The sequence below is a fragment of the Schistocerca gregaria genome, chromosome 3 (genome assembly GCF_023897955.1).
Source record: "Schistocerca gregaria isolate iqSchGreg1 chromosome 3, iqSchGreg1.2, whole genome shotgun sequence".
Taxonomy (NCBI): domain Eukaryota; kingdom Metazoa; phylum Arthropoda; class Insecta; order Orthoptera; family Acrididae; genus Schistocerca; species Schistocerca gregaria.
In genome coordinates this window covers 501,642,478-501,665,701 of record NC_064922.1, presented here as the reverse complement: position 1 = coordinate 501,665,701, position 23,224 = coordinate 501,642,478, and the positions used below count along the sequence as shown (strand labels likewise).

Here is a 23,224-nt window from a genome sequence, read left to right as displayed (position 1 = left end):
AAAGCTACGCTGGACATCTTTAACAGAAAAGAAGCCATGAAACTCAGCGAAATATGGACAGTGGCGCTACAGAATCTGTGAGAAGTTTTTGTCTGTGACGTACTATGACGGATAGTTATATTTTATCTTTGACAAGGTTTAGCACGTGAAATCCAGACCACGCCCACTTTCCACGGTATTTGGGCCGTTCTTCGACGTCCGACTCGTCAGTTGGCAAGACTCAGCACAACCAGGAGCACCTCCGAAGATGTCCAACGTAGCTTTGGACGAAACGTCAGGGACAGAAGAGTTCCATGGACCACAGTCATACAATCTGGAAGAATTCTCGGCAACTATCCCCTGTGATTTTTGACAGAAAAATCGGAAAATCGCACACGGATGGAGGATTAATCATACATGCAGATGGTCATGAGTCACAGGTTTACATCCTGAAACATTTGTTAGTTGTTATGAGTGTTTATATTATGTGAGACCACGTATATAACGCAGTATTTCATATGTTTATAGTACTCTTGTAAGTAAAATGTTTTCTTCTAAACAACATATGTAAATATATCTGTATATCTGGAGAATAGTATGTATCGTTTAGAAAAAGAAGGAGAAGTGCGACGTGTAATGAAGCATAATTTAAATTTCTTTTTTCGTAAAGAAAATTCATGTGTTATTATAGGAAAATGATATGCAGCAACCAATTACTTATGATGTAGATAATATTCTTAGATTCCAAAAAGGAAGCTAAAGGCTGTGTACAGTGGAATAAATTTCACAGAATGACTTGCCACGTAACTAATGTAGTGTGTCTGACGCTTAACCCCGCTTGCGCCTCTAACGAGTGCTCTGCCTGCGCTGTTGCAGATGAACCAGCAGTGCAAGGTGTGCGGCGAGCCCGCCGCGGGCTTCCACTTCGGCGCCTTCACCTGCGAGGGCTGCAAGGTGAGCTCCACTAGCAAGCTGCACTGCAGTCGCCGCGACTCACCCTGGGTTTGGACAGAGATAAGGGAACACTGACCACGGAAACGAGTTCACTAGTCATCTCAGCCTCCTGTCTTCAGTAGCTCCCTCCGGACTGTACTGAATTCAAATTAACTGCACTTGAACACAACAGAAAATTCCTGGGTGCAATACTTGTTCCCGTTTCTTAGTCACGAGCAGCCTTGATACTACAAAATGACCTCATGGCAACCCTTGTAGATTATCTACGTAGTGTCTAGGAATCCTGCGAACTCGGTTCTCTAGACAATCAATCAAACAACTCGGATTAATGAGTTTCATTACAATAAGATAACTACAATGCTTAGCTTTGGCAATTACAGAGATGTGTTGCAAGCGAGAGGCGACATACGAAATAACCATATGAAGATGGTATCTGTTCTTTCGGATATTAAGTTGGGAATGTGGGTCTCACGGGGAGCGTGCAAGGGATAAATCCCTGCAGTCGCAGTATCCTCTGTGCCCTCGGTGGCTCAGATCGATAGAGCGTCTGCCATATAAGCAGGAGATCCCGGGTTCGAGTCCCGGTCGGGGCACACATTTTCAGTTGTCCCCGTTGGTGTATATCAACGCCTGTCGACACCTTAGGGTGTTGATTTAATTATCATTTCATACGAAATAATCAGTCTTTGCAGTGACTGCTGATCTCTAACTGACAGAAGTACTTCCTGAACTGCTAACGTCGACGCTGCTATCCACGCTGCTAATCTTTAAATTGCTATTGAACTGAGCCGTCAGCAGTCGATCGCGATGCTTATGTCCTCTTCACACAGGGGCCGCTTCTGTCGCGTTGTCGTCCTGGAAGGAGGTCCGGTCAGCTTTTTATTGCCTGACTTCTCACAGCCGTCTCTTCTGGCGTGCCGGCGCTTGACTTTAGGCCGTGCTAATGTAAACCAAACTGTGTAGGAGAGCGACATACAGTTATTTATTACTAAATTATCGAACATCTGTCCCTGTTAAGAAGACAATAATTCTTCAACATTTTGTTACTGCGTCATTAGGTGAATAAATTTCAAATGTTCAAATGTGTGTGAATTCCTAAGGGACCAAACTGCTTAGATCATCGGTCCCTAGGCTTCCACACTACTTAAACTAACTTATGCTAAGAACAACACACACACCCATGCCCGAGGGAGCACTCGAACCTCGGCATGAGTAGGGGCGAATAAATTTCGTCCCAGTCACCCAATTTTAGTAAAAAATGAAAATAAAAATAAAAATAAAAAAAATAAAAACAACTTTTTTAACAAGCAGTGATGTGCAAACAGAGGACGATCTTGACTCTTCATGGAAAGTATGCCACTGACCTTTCTTACGATGTACCGAAAGTAACACCTGCAAATTATCAACGCTAGGTTCAGAAACTGGCAGTTGGCCCTCAAGATTAACAAATATAACGCATTGCACGTAAATAGGCAAAAAGACCCATTATTGTACGACTATAGGATTTTAGAATAATCACTGGAAGTAATGATATTAAGGAGAATGCATACGGAGCGATTTAAAATGGAACGACTACATAAAACAAACTGGAGGAAAGGCAAATGTCAAACTGAGATTCATTGCCTGAATCATTACGCACAAAGAAGGTAGCTGACAAAACTCGTTCGACCGATAGTTTAGTATTGCTCATCAATCTCCGATTTTACCAGATAAAAGTGTCAGAGAAAGTGCTGAATTTCCCGAAAAAAGGCAGCATGTTTTGTCAAAGATTTAGTTACTAAGTGCGAAGGTGTCGTGGCGATGCTCATACAGCTCCATTGGCAGATGGTGCAAGAGATGCGTTGTGCATCGGGGCGTGTTTTAGTGTCAGAATTCGGAAAAATACATTTATAGAACAGTCAACAAATATATTGCTCCCTTCCATGTATTCCTGGCCAAAAGCCCATGAAAGTAGTAAATCTTCGACATTGTTTCCATCATTCTTTTCTCAAAACTCGAGGTTTCATTGTGAAAATGGCTCTAAGCACTATGGGACTTAACATCTGAGGTCTTCTGTACCCTAGACTTAGAACCACTGAAATCTAACTAACATAAGGACATCACACACATCAATGCCCGAGGCAGGATTCGAACCTGCGACCGTAGCAACAGCGGACTCATGCGCCTAGAACCGCTCGGCCAGCGCTATTGCGAAAAACTTACAATTTACGATGCAAAGTATTGGCCATCGCTGGCCACTACTTTCACCCAGCTTTCTGTCAACGTACAAATCCGGCAGTGGAAGAAGTGGGCGTCTTTTAAGGAGATACATGAATAGATCCAATTTTGGACAAGTTCATATGACCAGAAGTGCCGGTAAGCCAGACTGTGTGCTCTTGATCGAGAAAGTTGGTAGTCAGAGGGATGAAAGTCTGGAGAATACGGCAGGTAGGATAGGACTTAACATTTGAGCGTTTCCAAGTATGTTTTGATGAGTTTTTCGATATAGAGTCGAGCATTGTCATGTTAAAAATCATCTTCTCACATCTATCGCTGTATTGTGACCGTTTGTCTTTCAGTGCTCGGTTAAGATACATCAACTGCTTTCAACAACGATCTATTCTGATTGTTTCCGTTGGTTTCAGTAGCTTCGGAAACCTCTCCTCCACCGCTGGTGTTCTACCTCAAAGTCGCCGTTGTTGAAACGCTGAAAGCATTCTCTGTACATTATTTTACTACGAGGTTCCTCACCATAGGACTTACACATCATTTAATGAGCCTCAGCCGCAGATTTCTTTATTTGTTAAATCAGAAGATTAAACTTCGTGGAAATGACGAGAAGTGACCTCGAAGATTAGACATATTCAATCGAGAATGACTTTGTGATACTATCGCATTTTGTTGTTGTGGTCTTCAGTCCAGAGTCAGGTTTGATGCAGCTCTCCATGCTACTCTATCCTGTGCAAGCTTCTTCATCTCCCAATACCTACAGCAACCTTCATCCTTCTGAATCTGTTTAGTGCATTCATCTCTTGGTCTCCCTTTACGATTTCTACCCTCTCCAATATCAAATTGGTGATCCTTTGAAGCCTCAGAGCACGCCCAAAAAAAAAAAAAAAAAAAAAAAAAAAAAAAAATGTGTGTGAAATGGGACTGAACTGCTAAGGTCATCAGTTCCTAAGCTTACATACTACTTAACCTAAATTATCCTAAGGACAAATACACACACCCATGCCCGAGGGAGGACTCGAACTTCCGCCGGGATGAGCCACACAGTCCATAACTGCAGAGCCTTTAGAGCGCTCGGCTAATCCCGCGCGGCTATGCCTTACCAACCGATCCCCTCTTCTAGTCAAGTTGTTCCACAAATTTCTCTTCTCTCCAGTTCTATTCAGTACCTACTCATTAGTTACGTGATCTACCCATCTAATCTTCAGCATTCTTCTGTAGCACCACGCATATCGCATATCGATCAACATTTTAATCGAACTCTGTTGACAAATGCCGAAGGTTACTGTATGACGCTTGCGACCGACTACTTGTACCACCGCTTGCCGCTACTGCCATGTATTGCAGAATGGCGGAAGCAAAGTTGTAGACCTAATAAAATGACATATATTCGAGCTCATTCAGAGGCTTACCGATAATAGTTAATGTCATGAACCATTCGCGAGTGGAACAGGAAAAGGAGGGTTGGTGGAGTGACAATAGTACACAAACCACCCTCCATTATGTGACTTCCAGAGCGTGGAAATACATGTATATTATTGCACAACATGTACCAACGTAACAAACAAAATTTCATTGAGACTGCCGGTATATTCGGCTTGCCCTCGTGGTTGCTTAGTTGTGACCTCGGCGGATAAAGTACCTGTTGCCGGCGGGAAGGGGTCCTGAGCCAACACGGCGGTCACGGAGTTGCACCGTCGCAGTCTCAGGTAGAGACAGACATAGGCGCTGGCGCATGCGCAGACGCAGCGAGGTGAAGGCCGGCACGGCGCCCCCGCCCGCCGAGCGTGCAGAATCGCGGCGGCCCGTGATTGATTGCCGCTCCGATAGGGGCGATGACGCTTACCGCCGACCGGCGGCCTCTCTTTCGTGATTATCTTTTGATTCGAGTCATCGATGCTGAGTTATAGTCGCGCGAGGCGGAGCATTCCTGGCGGCGTTTCGTACAATGTCATAATGCGGCCGGCGCGCCAGTCTTCTATAGAGCAGCGTGGGAGGGAAACAACTTATCCGGAACAATGGGATAATGAATAGAGGGTACTAGTGCTATGAGATCACCGTCGGTGTTCTACTTATTAAAACTGCATAACAGACGTTATTTTGTAAGTGTCTGTGCTTTTTATTTCATTGTTACCCTAAAATAATTAAGAAGTGACGCGATATCGTGCATTTGAACTTTATATTACCTCAGAAAACGAACTTGTCTAACAAAAGTTAATAGAAGCCGACCTTGGGGAAGATCAGTTTCGATTCCGTAGAAATGTTGCAACACGTGAGCCAATACTGACCCTACGGCTTATGTTAGAAAAAGGAAAGGCAAACATACGTTTCTAGCATTTGTAGACGTAGAGAAAGCTTTTGACAATTTTGACTGGAATACTCTCTTTCAAATACTGAAGGTGGCAGGGGTAAAATACAGGGAGCGAAAGGCTATTTACTATTTGTTCAGAAACCAGATGGCAGTTACACGAGACGAGGGACATGAAAGGGAAGCAGTGGTTGGAAAGGGAGTGAGACAGGGTTGTAGCCTATCCCCGCTGTTATTCAATCTGTATATTGAGCAAGCAGTAAAGAAAACAAAAGAAAAATTCGGAGTGGGTGTTGAAATCCATGAAGAAGAAATAAAAACTTTGAGGTTCCAAAAAATGGTTCAAATGGCTCTAAGGACTATGGGACTTAACATCTGAGGTCATCAGTCCCCTAGAACTGAGAACTACTTAAACCCGACTAACCTAAGGACATCACACACATCCATGCCCGAGGCAGGATTCGAGCCTTCTACCGTAACGGTCGCGCGGTTCCAGACTGTAGCGCCTAGAACCGCTCTGCCACCAGCGGCCGGCGATCCCCTCATTCATCGCTTGAAGGCGCTCTTCAGCTGATGAAAGAAGGGACCGCGTTATTGAAACCATTAGTCTACGGACACCAGTTACTTAATGCTGGCCACTATATCGAATGCACATAAGGCTGGATCCTCCTACACATTGATCAGTGAGCCTGAAGTCGGCGTAGTGAAACGCAAAATCTGTTTCCACAAATAAATTACATTCAAGATCTATAAGGCTGAAGGTGATTTTAATTTTACATTGTAACCTAGTGATTTATCCTCCAGAGCAAAGACTATTAGCTTAAATTTCGGTGTAGGGATAAACATGAAAAAGACGAAACTAATGGTTGTTAACCGACAAGATTTGGATGAAATCCTACACACAGTTTGCTTAATGGATATGGAGGTAGCGAATTATTGTGTACATTTAGGATGTCTGATCAGTGACACAGAAAACTGTGATAAAGAAATAAAACGACGTATCGTCCTTGGCCGAGCCGCAATGGTTGATCTCAGTAAGACTGGCAACCGGGCAATATACAGAACAACGAAGAGGTGCTTGGTGGAATCGTTGGTGTTTGCTGTGTGCTTGAGAGCCGAACTGATGTCTCCGAGAAGCGGTGTAGGAGAAAGATGTTACGCGTTTCGTGGATGAGAAGAAGAGCCAGTGCTTCCATATTTGAAGTTTACTGTCAGTTAAATTTACTTGGATGTCCTTAGTCTCGTTTTGAAAAGAGGTTCATTCAGAAAAGATCACGTGCAACATAAAATCGAAATCAGAAGACTTTGAGGAAGACCAACAAGTACATGACTGGATCAGCCAAAGAAGTTTTCCGTACTTACGAAGTGATTGAAGCAATAAGCTCACGACGCTCATGAAAGACTGAACTCAGTAATTATGATGATTTCTGTGGAGAGTAAGGTGTTGGTGTTTTTGTGCGACTTGTGGCCTATTGACTGTATTTCTGCTTTTGCCTTTGTGGAAATGGAAGAAGTTTCTAAGAGCCATGTGGAGGCTCTCTTTGAGCTCGCAGTTGTTCACAGGTGCCTCGGATTAGTTATTTGCTGACTTTGGAGTAATGAGAACTTTATCCCTGTCTCCTGTGTGAAAGAGACGCTGACGACCTTCTTTAGACAAATGAAGAGCGTGCAGAAACGCAGACATTTAATCTGAGTCTGCTGATAAATTTTTCCGAGTAAATTTAAATTCCTAAGAGATTGTAGAATCTGGCTGCGGTGTAGTCTATTGCGATTTCGAGCGACTCCATGGTAGTTTCGATCACGGACGAAAGAAACGTTTCAGCAGTGTTCATTTCCTTGAGGACTAGGGTGTGAAGGACCTACGATAACTGTGAAACCGCGGTGTTTGTAGCGGTGGCTAATGATACTTGATTTAGAATGAGCTCGATATATCGTGGTAGAGGGTTAGATACCCTCTGTAATAAAAAAAAAGAGTGAGGACCCCAAAATAATGTAATATGGTTGCAGTCTCCCAGTTCCGACCAAAGTTTTCGGGCTGTTTCCCTTGGTCCGCCCAGAGCAGATACAACGAAACGAAAAAAAACGAACAAAATGAGAATAATAATAAAAAAAGGAGCGTAGGGGACTAAGCGGGAGACCCGCACCGCTATACTATGCATGGTCGTAGTGGAGCTTGTTTGCCATTGCCTTTCTCCAACCGTGATAGGGATGAATGATGAAGACGACACAACAACACGCAGTCATCTCGAGGCAGGAAGAAACCCTGACCTCACCGGGAATCGAACCCGGGACCCCGTGCACGGGAAGCGAGAACGCTACAGCAAGACCACGAGCTGCGGATTGTAAAAAAAGTCACCGTCTTTTCAACGGCTTTAAATACGGTGTTAAAATTCAGATGAAACGAGGAAGAAAATTAGTTGGGAACTGAATGTGTAACAAATAAAAATAAATCGTATTAACTCGATTGAAATCGCGATCGCGGTAATAGCTGAGTAGCAAGACCTGTTTGGAGATAGTACCAACAGACATCACTACATAGAAGGGCGAGCTAAAGGTCTTGAATTAGACTAAATCGTGATCGTGGTCATTTATTTATTTAGCAGTGGCAATGTTCACATATGAATTGCACTGTATAAGATAATGCAGTACGTGTATCACGGTTAGTTTTACGATTAAAATGCATGCATTCATAACGCTATGGAATGGCGTTAGTACCATCAGAGGTAGCTAGATCGCTCAGCGAGCGAGAGTTCTAGTAAAAGCCGAGATTTCTCGAGCTGTGTCGCTAGCCAGTCGCGAACGGTTGGAGGCGTGCTGGACCGCAGTGCTAGGAAGACGGATCGCCGATGGCAGCTGCCGGCGCTCGTCCCGGCCCGGCGGGTCACGCGGTAGCGCACGAGACAAAGCGCGGCGGCAGGGCGTGCGCGGCGGGCGCGGTGGCGCTGCGCGCGCAACTGGAGCGCGTCGCGAGCTGCGCACTGGAGCCCGGTTCCGACCGCTTGCCTCACCGGAAGGACGGCCGGCGCGCCGCGGCGCGGCTGCCTTCGCCGGTGGCTGGTAGCGCGCTGGGCTCACAAGTACCAATTCTGTCAGTCTGCGCCATAATAAATCTACACACGCTTTTCACACTGCAAGTTCTCACATCGAGGAAACTGGTTCAGCTCACTTCGCGCATTGTTATGCATCTCATTTTCTACTCTGTTGCACCACACAAATAAGATAATTTTTTGCGTAAATCACTCGTTTATATTGCCACTACGCGTCTCGATGGTTTACACCACCATCTTCAGATGGAGAATTGTTTATATACGTAGCTGGTTTGGGTGAAGAATACTGCCGTCTTCTCACAGTAGCAGACCATGTCCATCGTAGATTATATTGCGTCGTATGCTAATGGTAAAAATTATTTATTTAGGAAAGACACTTTTCTGGTTGAAAACGTGAATTTCCGACAGTCAATTGCACTTACGGGCCTTAAAGAGTCTGCAAACTGCTACCTGTTCTGTCTACTCTCCATTGCGCATCATGTTCACATTGTCACTTCAGAGATCTTGTACATGTGAAACGTTCCCTTTAGAAAATTTTAAATGACTGTGCTGGTAAACCTCTACGTTATTTGACTTTCAAACAGCTGAGCAAAACTGAACGTACGCAGACATTTCTCTCTTCACTTATTCTGATCAACACTAAACTGACACACAATACTTTTAGCGCAACGCAATCTGACTTTCAATAATCCCTACAAAAGAATGGCCTTCATCAACAATAACCTATACCTTACATGAATCACTTACCTCACAAAAATCTTCGTTACTCGAACTACTGCAATACAGCGAGCGCCAGTACTGCCAGCTAAATAAAAGATTCTAACTACTGAAGGTAGCCGGCCGTTGTGGCTGAGCGGTTCTAGGCGCTTCAGTCCGGAACCGCGCGACCGCTACGGTCGCAGGTTCGAATCCTGCCTCGGGCATGGACGTGTGTGATGTCCTTCAATTGTTGTTGTTGTTGTGGTCTTCAGTCCTGAGACTGGTTTGATGCAGCTCTCCATGCTACTCTATCCTGTGCAAGCTTCTTCATCTCCCAGTACCTACTACAACCTACATCCTTCTGAATCTGCTTAGTGTACTCATCTCTCGGTCTCCACACTGCCCTCCAATGCTAAATTTGTGATCCCTTGATGCCTCAAAACATGTCCTACCAACCGATCCCTTCTTCTAGTCAAGTTGTGCCACAAACTTCTCTTCTCCCCAATCCTATTCAATACCTCCTCATTACTTACGTGATCTATCCACCTTATCTTCAGTATTCTTCTGTAGCACCACATTTCGAAAGCTTCTATTCTCTTCTTGTCCAAACTAGTTATCGTCCATGTTTCACTTCCATACATGGCTACACTCCAAACAAATATTTTCAGAAATGACTTCCTGACACTTAAATCTATATTCGATGTTAACAAATTTCTCTTCTTCAGAAACGCTTTCCTTGCCATTGCCAGTCTACATTTTATATCCTCTCTACTTCGACCATCATCAGTTATTTTACTTCCTAAATAGCAAAACTCCTTTACTACTTTAAGTGTCTCATTTCCTAATCTAATTCCCTCAGCATCACCTGATTTAATTGGACTACATTCCATTATCCTCGTTTTGCTTTTGTTGATGTTCATCTTATATCCTCCTTTCAAGACACTGTCCATTCCGTTCAACTGCTCTTCCAAGTCCTTTGCCGTCTCTGACAGAATTACAATGTCATCGGCGAACCTCAAAGATTTTATTTCTTCTCCATGAATTTTAATACCTACTCCAAATTTTTCTTTTGTTTCCTTTACTGCTTGCTCAATATACAGATTGAATAACATCGGTGAGAGGCTACAACCCTGTCTCACTCCTTTCCCAACCACTGCTTCCCTTTCATGCCCCTCGACTCTTATGACTGCCATCTGGTTTCTGTACAAATTGTAAATAGCCTTTCGCTCCCTGTATTTTACCCCTGCCACCTTTAGAATTTGAAAAAGAGTATTCCAGTCAACATTGTCAAAAGCTTTCTCTAAGTCTACAAATGCTAGAAACGTAGGTTTGCCTTTTCTTAATCTTTCTTCTAAGATAAGTCGTAGGGTCAGTATTGCCTCACGTGTTCCAACATTTCGACGGAATCCAAACTGATCCTCCCCGAGGTCCGCATCTACCAGTTTTTCCATTCGTCTGTAAAGAATTCGCGTTAGTATTTTGCAGCTGTGACTTATTAAACTGATAGTTCGGTAATTTTCACATCTGTCAGCACCTGCTTTCTTTGGGATTGGAATTATTATATTCTTCTTGAAGTCTGAGGGTATTTGGCCTGTATCATACATCTTGCTCACCAGCTGGTAGAGTTTTGTCATGACTGGCTCTCCCAAGGCCGTCAGTAGTTCTAATGGAATGTTGTCTACTCCGGGAGCCTTGTTCCGACTCAGGTCTTTCAGTGCTCTGTCAAACTCTTCACGCAATATCGTATCACCCATTTCGTCTTCATCTACATCCTCTTCCATTTCCATAATATTGTCCTCAAGTACATCACCCTTGTATAAACCTTCTATATACTCCTTCCACCTTTCTGCCTTCCCTTCTTTGCTTAGAACTGGGTTGCCATCTGAGCTCTTGATATTCATACACGTGGTTCTCTTCTCTCCAAAGGTCTCTTTAATTTTCCTGTAGGCAGTATCTATCTTACCCCTAGTGAGATAAGCCTCTACATCCTTACATTTATCCTCTAGCCATCCCTGTTTAGCCGTTTTGCACTTCCTCTCGATCTCATTTTTGAGACGTTTGTATTCCTTTTTGCCTGCTTCATTTACTGCATTTTTATATTTTCTCCTTTCATCAATTAAATTCAATATTTCTTCTGTTACCCAAGGATTTCTAGCAGCCCTTGTCTTTTTACCTACTTTATCCTCTGCTGCCATCACTACTTCATCCCTCAGAGCTACCCATTCTTCTTCTACTGTATTTCTTTCCCCTATTCCTGTCAATTGTTCCCTTATGCTCTCCCTGAAACTCTGTACAACCTCTGGTTCTTTCAGTTTATCCAGGTCCCATCTCCTTAATTTCCCACATTTTTGCAGTTTCTTCAGTTTTAATCTACAGGTCATAACCAATAGATTGTGGTCAGAGTCCACATCTGCCCCTGGAAATGTCTTACAACTTAAAACCTGGTTCATAAATCTCTGTCTTACCATTATATAATCTATCTGATACCTTTTAGTATCTCCAGGGTTCTTCCACGTATACAACCTTCTTTCATGATTCTTAAACCAAGTGTTACCTATGACTAAGTTGTGCTCTGTACAAAATTCTACTAGGCGGCTTCCTCTTTCATTTCTTAGCCCCAATCCATATTCACCTACTATGTTTCCTTCTCTCCCTTTTCCTACACTCGAATTCCAGTCACCCATTACTATTAAATTTTCGTCTCCCTTCACTATCTGAATAATTTCTTTTATTTCATCGTACATTTCTTCAATTTCTTCGTCATCTGCAGAGCTAGTTGGCATATAAACTTGTACTACTGTAGTAGGTGTGGGCTTCGTATCTATCTTGGCCACAATAATGCGTTCACTATGCTGTTTGTAGTAGCTTACCCGCATTCCTATTTTCCTATTCATTATTAAACCTACTCCTGCATTACCCCTATTTGATTTTGTGTTTATAACCCTGTAATCACCTGACCAGAAGTCTTGTTCCTCCTGCCACCGAACTTCACTAATTCCCACTATATCTAACTTTAACCTATCCATTTCCCTTTTTAAATTTTCTAACCTACCTGCCCGATTAAGGGATCTGACATTCCACGCTCCGATCCGTAGAACGCCAGTTTTCTTTCTCCTGATAACGACATTAGCTAGGTTTAATTAGTTCTAAGTTCTAGGGGACGGATGACCTAGGATGTTAAGTCCCGTAGTGCTCAGAGCAATAACTATTGATAGGCATACTTAGCAAATGAAAGAGTTTCATAGAGAACAAACAATGTATTTACCTTAATAATGTTCAAAAGTATCCAGTATTACAAATTTACTCTTTGTGGTGGACACACGTCCAGATCGTCCCCTCTCCAAACTCCGCCATCTCTTTCCCCACATCGACCACTGCTGCCGGCTCACCTCTTACAGCGTAACACTACGCGCTGTTCACATCCAACTGCCCAACGCTAGAATAGCAAATATTCCAACAATGCAAACCAGCCACAGACTGCACACAGCACAGTCAGTGATTTTCATACAGAGCGCTTCGTGGCGTTACCAACACAAAAACCTAAGCTGCCTACTAACACATGTTACAGATATGCTTGCTTAGACCTTTACACAAAGATCAAAGATGAAATGACTTTTACACAAATACGTTTTCCTTTTCTTAAAAAAAATGAATGGTTTTCAACGAATATGGACATATGCACAATTCAGTCACTATATCAGGTAATTTTATATACATGAATAAGATTTTCTTACATTTTTTACAAAAATTTTATTGTCCTGCAGCGGTGGATACAAAAATAAAAGATAAATGATTATGTACATTAATATGCACTGAAGAGCCGAAGAAACTGGTATAGGCATCCGTATTCAAATACAAAAATGTGTTAACAGGCAGAATATGGTGCTGCGGTTGGCAACGCCTGTATAAGACAACAAGTGTCTGGCGCAGTTTTTAGACAGGTTACTACTGAAAAGATGGCAGGTTAAAATGGTTCAAATGGCTCTGAGCAGTATGGGACTCAACTGCTCTGGTCATTAGTCCCCTAGAACTTAGAACTACTTAAACCTAACTAACCTAAGGACATCACACACATCCATGCCCGAGGCAGGATTCGAACCTGTGTCCGTAGCAGTCGCACGGTTCCGGACTGCGCGCCTAGAACCGCGAGACCACCGCGACCGGCTTATGGCAGGTTATCAAGATTTAAGTGAGACTCAACCTGGTGTTATATTCGGCGCACGAGCAATGCGGCACAGCATCTCCGAGGTAGGGATGAAGTGGGGCTTTTCCCGTACGACCATTTCCCGAGTGTACCTTGAATAGCAGGAATCCCGTAAAACATCAAATCTCCGGCATCACTGCGGCCATAAAAAAGATTCTCCAAGGACGAGACCAACGACGGCTGCAAACAATCGTTCTACGTGACAGAACTGCAACCCTTCCTCAAATTCCTGCAGATTTCAATGCTGGGCCTCAGCAAGTGTCAACGTGCGAACACTTCAAAAAACATCATTGATATTGGTTTTCGGAGCCGAAGGCCCACTCGTGTACCATTGATGGCTGCACGACACAAAGCTTTACGCCTCGTCCGGTCACGTCAACATTGACATTGGACTGTTGATGACGGGAAACAAGTTGCCTGGTCGGATGAGTCTCGTTTCAAATTGTATCGAGCGGATGGACTATAGAGGTATGGAGAGAATCTCATGAATCAATAGACCCAGCGTGTCACAGGGGCCTGCTCAAGTGGTGGAGGCTCTGTAATGGAGTGGGGCGTGTGCAGTTGAAGTAATATGCGATTCATGATACGTCTAGATACTACTCTGACAGGTGACATGTATGTAAGCACCCTTTCTTATCACCTTCACCCATTCACGTCCATCGTGCATTCCGACGGACTTGGCAACTCTAGCAGGAGAATGACACATCCCATACGTCCAGAATTGCTACAGAGTGGCTTCAGGAACACCCTCCTGAGTTTAATCACTTCGTCGGCCACGACACTCAGCAGACTTGAACATTATGAGCATATCTGGGATGCCTTGCAAGGTGTTGTTCAGAAGAGACCTCCACCTTCTCGTACTGTTATAGATTTATGGACAGTGCTGCAGAATTCATGGTGTCAGTTCCCTCCAGCACTACTTCAGACGTTAGTCAAGTCCACGCCACGTCGTGCTGCGGCACTTCTGCGTGCTCGCGCGGGCCCTACACGATAGTAGGCAGGTGTACCAGTTTCTTTGGCTGGCTCTTCAGTGTAGTTTGTACATAACAGTGTAACATGTGATTTTTGTTTCCATCATACATAAATATATGTATGTACATCACAAATTAATTTTTAATTTTTGTGTCCAATGCTGCAGCCGCTTCATATATTTAAATTTTTTTTTAGAAAAACATATTTATATATGCATAACTGAGTATATAATAACTGAATTGTGCATATGTCAATATTCTGATTTTGCTTCTCGTTATTTTGTGCTGTATCTCGCATTTATCTACATTTAAAGAGAGCTACCATTTATTACACTAATCCGAAATTTTCTCCAACTCTGTCTCCATTTCTTTATGAGCATCGTCCATCGAAGATAATTTCCTGTGGACTAGGACCTCGGAAGTGAACAGTTTTATAGCGCTGTTGATCCGATCTGATAAATCATTTCTGTTTATTTACGATATTAGAGATACGATTATGCTACCTTGGAACAAACCTCATTCTACTTTACTTTATGTAGAGCATTCACAGTCCAGTATGACTTACTGGGATCTGTTAGTCAAATATTGATCCAGCCAATCACCTAATCTCACCGGATGGATAAAAAATTGTCACTCCCACCGAAATCATTACAAACCGCATTTAATACTGCGTAATTCCACCACTGAACTTGGTAACCGCCTGCATTTGATTATTAAGCGAATCCACAAGTTTGTGCACATACGTCGCACCCAGGCAAAGGAACATGCAGAGGATTTGATGGCACCGTTCCATCAAATTTCGGAGATGCTGTTGCTGGCGTTTTATCCGTTGTTCCAACGTGTCCTACAGATTATCTATAGGTTTCAAATCAGATGATTCGGCACGCCAATGAAGATTTAGTAATGTGCGGCAGTGTTCCGAAAACCAATCACATATTCTTCCAGTCAGAAGAACTTTGCTGTTGTCTTTGTGTGCCAGTGTGAGCAATGGCCTCTTGCATGGTGACCGACTCGAAATGTTCATTGTATGTATTTCCCGCCATAGTTTTATTTTGCTAACAGGTGGGGATCGACCCTCATTCACCGTCTGCAGCAATTCCTGTCTAGCTGGGAAGTGATTTTTATTCACAAACAGTGAAACGCGTCTCTCGTCCCCCTCAGTCAGGGCTTTTATCGACCACAGTTCTGACGTCGTGTTTTGTGGTCACCGCTTCTTATAGACAACTTCACACACCGTATGGCCATAACACGGCCAAACGCTATCCCTCCTTTTTGCCATTCTGTTAAGTTCTTACATTTACCCATGTTTACATCAAAGTCCGCTTGAAACATAAATGTCTTACTGATAGCTACTTTTTTTATGCTCAGCCCGGTTCAGCCCAAGACTCCATCGCTGCGCCGTGGGTAAAGACCGAACGATTCATTGGAGCATGCGCGTTAGAGTGACTAATTTTTGGTCCGGTAAACTTATTTGCGAAGTTACTCCCTGTAGCCGTATCACCCCTGCTAGCCGAAGGACGTCGGAATCTTTCTGTTAACCTGCAGCTTTTGTTTGCAAGATGAGGTGTATAAGTGTAGCAAGTTTCGTTGCACAACACGATGGCAGTTTCAATACTTCTCGCTTATATATTATTTTAACGTCAAAGAAAAAGCTGTGTTAGTTACGGAAGGAAAGTTAGGGGTTAATGTCCCGTCGACGACGAGGTCATTATATACGGAGCACAAGCGCGGATTAGGAAATACGAAGATGACTACAGACTGTCTTTTTCTCATTTAAGCGATTTAGGGAAATCACAGAAACGTGGATGGTCGGGCGGGGATCTGAATAGCAATCATCCTGAATAAGAGTCCACCATCTTACCACTTCGACAACTAAATGGATTTCTTAGTTACAAAAATACATGATGTGTGCTGGCGAGAGTAGTAAGATTGAACAGCCAAACAGTTTGGTTTGCATGGTAAACCCGAACTATGCCGATAAAATTTCGGAGGTTGTTCAGCAATATTTCTTGAGATTTTATTTTATTTTATTTTATTGAGTGGTTTCATTCGGCCTGCGACGATTCATCTCCTCCGCCAGTTAACACATTCCAATCTCTGCTTTCTCTTTTAATTTTTATGCCCTACAGATCCCTCTAATATCATGAGAATTACTACCTGATGTCTCAGCACAATGTCCTAACAACTCGCCTTCGTCCTAGATACTGTTTCCTATACACTAATTTCTTCCCTGATTCTGTTCTGAACATCGTCTTTTCTTATTTTTCAATCGACGTAAGGTTCAGCATCGTATCGTAACACAACATCTCAAAAAACTACAATTTCCTCTGTAACTGTTTATCTCATGTCAATGACTGACTGTCATACAATTCTGTGGCATGGACGTATATCATTACACATTTTTATGTCTAATTAAGATCTATGTTTGATCTCGTAGATTTATTTGACAAGCAGTGCTTTCTTTGCCTGTACTAGTCTGCTTGAAACACTCTCCTTGCTTTGCACATCATACCATTATTTTGCTTCCTAGTGTGTACAGTCCCTTCAGTTCGACTGCTACGCCGTCCCCAATGTTGAAGCTAAATTTGTTTCTCAATTCTTTCGCCATTCTCTTTTACTTTCAATCCAGACTTGTAGTCATTAGTCCGTCCATTCTTTTCAACTAGCCCTGTGATGCATCCTCACTATGTTCTGATGACAGCAATCTGTGTTGTAGGTGATATTCTTTCACTCTCAATTTTAATCCCATTTCGAAAGCTGTGTTGCATTCCTTAAATGTTTCTGAGTTAAACATCCTGAAAAGTAGAGGAAAAAGATTCTATCGTTGCCTTACGCCGATCATCCACACCTATGACCACATCATACCCCGCAACTCACCTAATGATGTGTGGCGGAGGGTACTTCTGATACCAGTAATTGATACCCCTTTCCCTCTTCCTCTGACCATGGCGCATGGGATGAGTGATTGTCGGCAATCCTCTGTATTACCCCTCATTCCTCGAATTTTCTTGCCGTGGTCATTTTTAGAGGTATGCAGGGGAAAATAATGTGGTGTCTGACTCTTCCTGGAAAGTGCTCGCTCGAAACGTCGATAGTAATAATCCTCGTGATGCACGATCCATCTCTTACAACAACTGGCATTGCAGTTCGCTGATCATCTCCGTAACGCTATGGTGCCGACTAAACGATTCCGTGATGAAACGAGCTGCTCTTCGTTGGATCTTTTCTACCTTTTCTATCAGTCCTACCTGGAAGGACCCGTTATTGGTGAACAATAGTCAAGACTCGGTCGAACAAGCGCTTCATAAGTCACTTCCTTCGTGTATGATTTGTATTTCCTTAAGATTCTTCCTATAGATCTCAGTCTAGTACATGCTTTTCATACTATTTGTTTTATGTGGTCCTTCCACTTAAGATCTTTATGGATAGTTACTCCTAGCTATTTTACGGTAGATACTGTTTTCGGCAATTTATCAATAGCGAAGTCGTACAGTAGAGGATTTCTTTTCTTGTGTGTGCACAGTATGTTACGTTTATTTACGTTCAAGGTCAACAACAGAGCCTGCACCATTCGTCAATCCTCCACAGGTTGTTCTACAAATCGATACTGTCTTCTGGCGTTGCTACTTTCTTATAGACAATCGTATCATCTGCACTTCCCTCTATGTCGTCCATACACTATGTGATCAAAGGTATCCGGACCCCTTCCAAAACACACGTTTTCATATTAGGTGCACTGTTCTGCCACCTACTGCCAGGTACTCCATATCAGCGATATCAGTAGTCATTAAACATCGGGAGAGAGCAGAATAGGGCGCTCCGCGAAATTCACGGATTTCGAACATGGTCCTAAATATCCCCAGGTCCACTGTTTCCGATGTGATAGTGAAGTAGAAACGTAAAGGGGAACGTACAGCACAAAAGCGTACAGGCCGACCTCTTCTGCTAACTGGCAGAGACCGCCGTTGAAGACGGTCGTAATGTGTAATAGACAGACATCTATCTAAACCATCACACAGCAGTTCCAAACTGCATCAGGATCCACTGCAAGAACCGTAACAGTTAGGTGGGAGGCGAGAAAACTTCGATTTTACGGTCGAGCCGCTGATCATAAACCACACATCACGCCGGTAAATGACAAAACACCTCGCGTGGTGTAAGGAGCGCCGGCCGCTGTGACCGAGTAGTTCTAGGCACTTCAGTCCGGAACCGCGTTGCTGCTACGGTCGCGGATTCAAATTCTGCTCGGTCATGGATGTGTTTGATGTCCTTAGGTTAGTTAGGATTACGTAGTTCTAAGTCTAGGCGACTGATGTTCTCAGATGTTAAGTCCCATAGTGCTTAGAGCCATTTGAACCATTTCTTTTTGTGTAAGGAACGTAAACATCGGACGATTGAACAGTGGAATTTTTTTTTGTAGGGTGGCGAATAACTGAACAAAATATGGAATGGCAGGGTGCGGGTATGGCGAATGCCCGGGGAACGTCATCTGCCAACGTGTGTAGTGCCAACAATAAAATTCGGAGGCTGTAGTGTTATGGTGTGGTCGTGTTTTTCATGGAGGGGGCCTGCGCTCCTTGTTGTTTTGCGTGGCACTATCACAATACAAGCCTACATTAATGTCTTCAGCACCTTCTTGTTTCCAATTGTTGAAGAGCAATTCGGTGATGGCATTTGCATCTTTCAACACGATCTACCACCTGTTCATAATGCACAACCTATGCCGGAGTGGTTACACGACAATAACATCCCTGTAATCGTCTGGCCTGCACAGAGTCCTGACCTGAATCCTATAGAACACGTTTGGGATGTTTTGGAACGCCGGATTCGTGCCAGGCCTCACCGACCGACATAGATATCTCTCCTCAGTGCAGCACTCCGTGCAACTGCAAATCGATACTGTCTTCTGGCGTTACTACTTTCTTATAGACAACCTGCGAGAGTGGAACTGTCATTAAGGCTAAGGGTGAGGCAATACCATATTGAATTCCATCATTACCGATGGAGGGCGCCACGGATTTGTAAGTCGTTTTCAGCTAGATGTCCGGAAACTTTTGATCACATAGTTTACATGTGTTCCCTGTTGGCTCAAAGATGGTTCAAATGGCTCTAAGCACTATGCGACTTAACATCTGAGGTCATAAGTCCCCTGAAACTTAGAAAATGGTTCAAATGGCTCTGAGCACTATGCGACTTAACATCTGTGGTCATCAGTCCCCTAGAACTTAGAACTACTTAGACCTAACTAACTTAAGGACATCACACACATCCATGCCCGAGGCAGGATTCGAACCTGCGACCGTAGCAGTCGCGCGGCTACAACTTAGAACTACTTAAACGTAACTAACCTAAGGACATGACACACATCCATGCCCGAGGCAGGATTCGAACCTGCGACTGTAGTAGTGTCGTAAGCTGTGTGGAGAGAAGGCATTATGTACAAAATTCTCGTAGTAATTCCTTGCAAATCTATAGTACGCTTAATAGACTGCTTAGTATGGGCACTGAATATAGCTCAATTAAAAAAAAAAAAAAAAAAAAAAAAACGAGGGATGGCTTTCCACAAGGATCAGTGCTCGCACCACTGCTGTTTAGCCTCTGTATTGCAGATCTGCTGGAAACACAATCAAGGAAGTTCGGGAATGCTGGCGATTGGGCCCTCGCTACAAGATGTGGCACAATTGAAGCGAGTTTTGTTGTTGAGATAGAAGCAACTAACCTCTGCTTTGGAAGCATTTGGTTGACGTCTCCAGTTACGGAAATGTTCGCCCATTATCTTCAGGTCTTTCGTTAGCATGTCAATGAACTGGAGTGGTTTCTGCACGAGAAATTGTATGATATACCACTGACGACGACGCAGTATTTACACGCAAGGGGCACTAGCTGGTCTGGATGTCAAAGGCCGTATTAGGCACGTGTTCGTACTGTTTTGCCTTTCGTTTCGTCACCTCTGTTGTGCAACAAGGCGTCAGGAATAACACGTACAGTTTGTGCCGGGGAAACGCGGCGGTATTCCTACATTCCGCGGCAGCGGCGGAGCGGCGCGCGCCTGCGCCGTCGCGAGGCAACGCTCCGTGATTTAGGCCGACAAACGGCTGATACAATGGGCCGGCGGCGGCGGCCGGCAGGTGGGCTGTGATTTAGGAAGCGCGCCGGCCGGCCCCCGTGTACGGAGATAGCGGCCCGGCCCGCGCCCTGAGTGGGGAACCGTGTCGCCGGCCGGAACACGGGGCGCGGGACACGGCCATCAGCGCGCACGCGCCGCGGCCGCCTCACCTACATACAAGCTCGCCTGCCGGGGTGGTCCGCGGCAGCAGCGCCGCGCTTGTACGCGCCCAGCCGCGGTATGACCTGCTGCCCCAACAGGTGTTTCGGGCGCTGCCGAAACCTATACAGCCGCTTTGCACGTGGGGAGTCTCATATGGCCACCTCGGAGCTGCTTCTGGACTATCTAGGTCCAGAGTGTGAAGGAAGTGAAAGAGATAATGGTTCAAATGGCTCTGAGCACCATGGGACTTAACTTCTGAGGTCATCAGTCCCCTAGAACTTAGAACTACTTAAACCTAACTATCCTAAGGACATCACACACATCCATGCCCGAGACAAGATTCGAACCTACGCGGTTCCAGACTGTAGCCGGCGAAGAGATAATGGTACGCATGCGAACCTAATATGTTCCAAAACGCCGCGCAGTGCACGCCAGCGGGATCATTCCGCTGTGAGCTCTATCTGCAACAGCATTGAAGCACTATGCCTCGTCGGCGTGTGTATCGTCAACGCCGCCACCGCATGCCTTTCTACGAACATACTAAGCCTCGAAAATAAACTTGGCACAAATGGAACCGCACAAAGTGTTGTATTGAATGGACCCATATTTTTCCGTGGATGTCGTGTTAATTTTAGTCTTGATACTGGCACAGGGAATACTGGGAGTGGATGGTTCACCCTTACGATTGTTCGATGTGAGAATGTCTCTCTACCTGGACTTGAATCTTTCGCCGATCGCCGGCCGGAGTGGCCGTGCGGTTCTAGGCGCTACAGTCTGGAGCCGAGCGACCGCTCCGGTCGCAGATTCGAATCCTGTCTCAGGCATTGATGTGTGTGATTAGGCTTGAGTAGTTCTTAGTTCTAGGGGACTGATGAGCTCAGATATTAAGTCCCATAGTGCTCAGAGCCATTTGAACCATTTTGAACACACTTCCCCCTGCTTAGGAAAATGGAGCAAATCGGTTGATTCTTTTTGCATTTGATGTTGTCTATGGTGGGCTTGGTGGGAGGTATGGAGGAGCCATTAATTCGAGGGCGGTTCCCCGGAAAAAGAAGCAAATAGGATTATTTGTCTGTATTTTCGTCGTCCTAGCCGATCAAAACACAGCCATGGTGTCCAAGATGCCTAGGCACAACAAACAGCTCAAATTTGTACGATTGTATCTAAGATCCTTATCTCGAACAACCTTGAAAATTTTCTTGATGTCGTTATCCAAGGTGCAGAGGTTCTAATTTACCCTAGTACTACTACATGTAAAATCCGGTATGAAACGAACTCGAAATAATAAATAACCAAAGCAGATCCCTCAACTCTTACCGGTATATTCTCCAGACATTTACCTATAGGAGTCATCTTCCTGTATGTAAAAATATCTACTCGTTATTGAGAAACTCCCCTCCCCTATATCAAAACCCAGCCGCGGAGCCCGAGACGGTTATGTACAGTACATGGCTACATTTTTTACGATGTATTTCTAAAATCTCGGCGGAGGTTCGAGTCCTCCCTCGGGCATGGGTGTGTGTGTTTGTCCTAAGGATAATTTAGGTTAAGTAGTGTGTAAGCTTAGGGACTGATGACCTTAGCAGTTAAGTCCCTTAAGATTTCACACACATTTGAACATTTTTTTAAATCTCGATTTCGAATTTTTTCATATCTTCATCCGTGTCCGAGATAAAAAGGTTCAAAGTTACCCTACTTGATCACTTAAAATGAGCACGTAAAACGTATTATTTACTCCTTACTCGGAAATGTTTCCTTCGTAAGGAGTACAACAGTGAAATGAGTCTGACTTACGCAGAACTGAATCAACGCTCTTTCTTCTCTCATAATATCCCGTAAGGAATTAGTAACGGGGGGTGGGAGGGGGGTGGAGGAAGATAATCGAGTATTTAGATAAACAAGATTCGATTTTTTAGCCTTTGTTGTTGTTTCGTCTCTTTCGCCCCATATAGGTGTCAGCTGTAGCGGTACAATATTCCGCTCTACGGTCAAGGGAATTGAAAAATATAGCAAGAATGTGAAAAAATAGGTTACCACTGGTTTTGTAATTTAAGTGAAAAACCAAAGACGGACAGCTATAAAACAACAACATCGCAGAATGGCGAAATTCTTCTGAGAAAAGTGCTGAAGCACTGCATTTTCACGTAAAATCTGAAAGACCTGCACTAGGTGAGAAGTGTTGAAGAAGATAATATGTTCTGGAGAGTTAATGGGTGCGGATAGAAAACATAGAGGTCAATTAAGATAACTGTGGAGATGAAGGTCGGAATACAGAATGTTGGAAAAGACAAAGAGTGAGAAGGAGTTTGGTGGTGGGTAGAGTAGTGGTTACTGGAGCACAGGGATGGGCATGTTTATCGTATTTTCTGAGGTGGAGATTCGTGGCCACTCAACACTCACCAAAACGACTGCGGAAACTGTCTAAAAACCACATGCATGCCGGCCGGTGACAAGGCAAACTGTAATTGAAGTCTTCGCGGGAATTCGATCCGATATGGCTCACTTCCCTGTCTCGCAAGCTGCGCATTGAAGCTTACGAAGAGACCATTTTAACAGTCTGAACAGTTCAATGTTTTTACGTAGAAA

General features: G+C 44.0%; 1 protein-coding gene and 1 non-coding gene across 3 annotated transcripts in view; both read left to right on the top strand.

Annotated features, from left to right (window-relative positions):
- The window catches only part of LOC126355175 (knirps-related protein-like), a 169,753-nt gene that overhangs the window by 98,916 nt on the left and 47,613 nt on the right, over positions 1 to 23,224 (top strand). For both annotated transcript variants that reach the window (XM_050005387.1, XM_050005386.1), the window contains exon 2: positions 856 to 933. In XM_050005387.1, coding sequence (XP_049861344.1) covers positions 856 to 933 — 78 coding nt within the window. The remainder of the gene's footprint in view (positions 1 to 855; positions 934 to 23,224) is intronic.
- On the top strand, positions 1,452 to 1,526 carry Trnai-uau (transfer RNA isoleucine (anticodon UAU)). The gene has a single exon. It is a non-coding gene; the product is annotated as a tRNA-Ile (tRNA).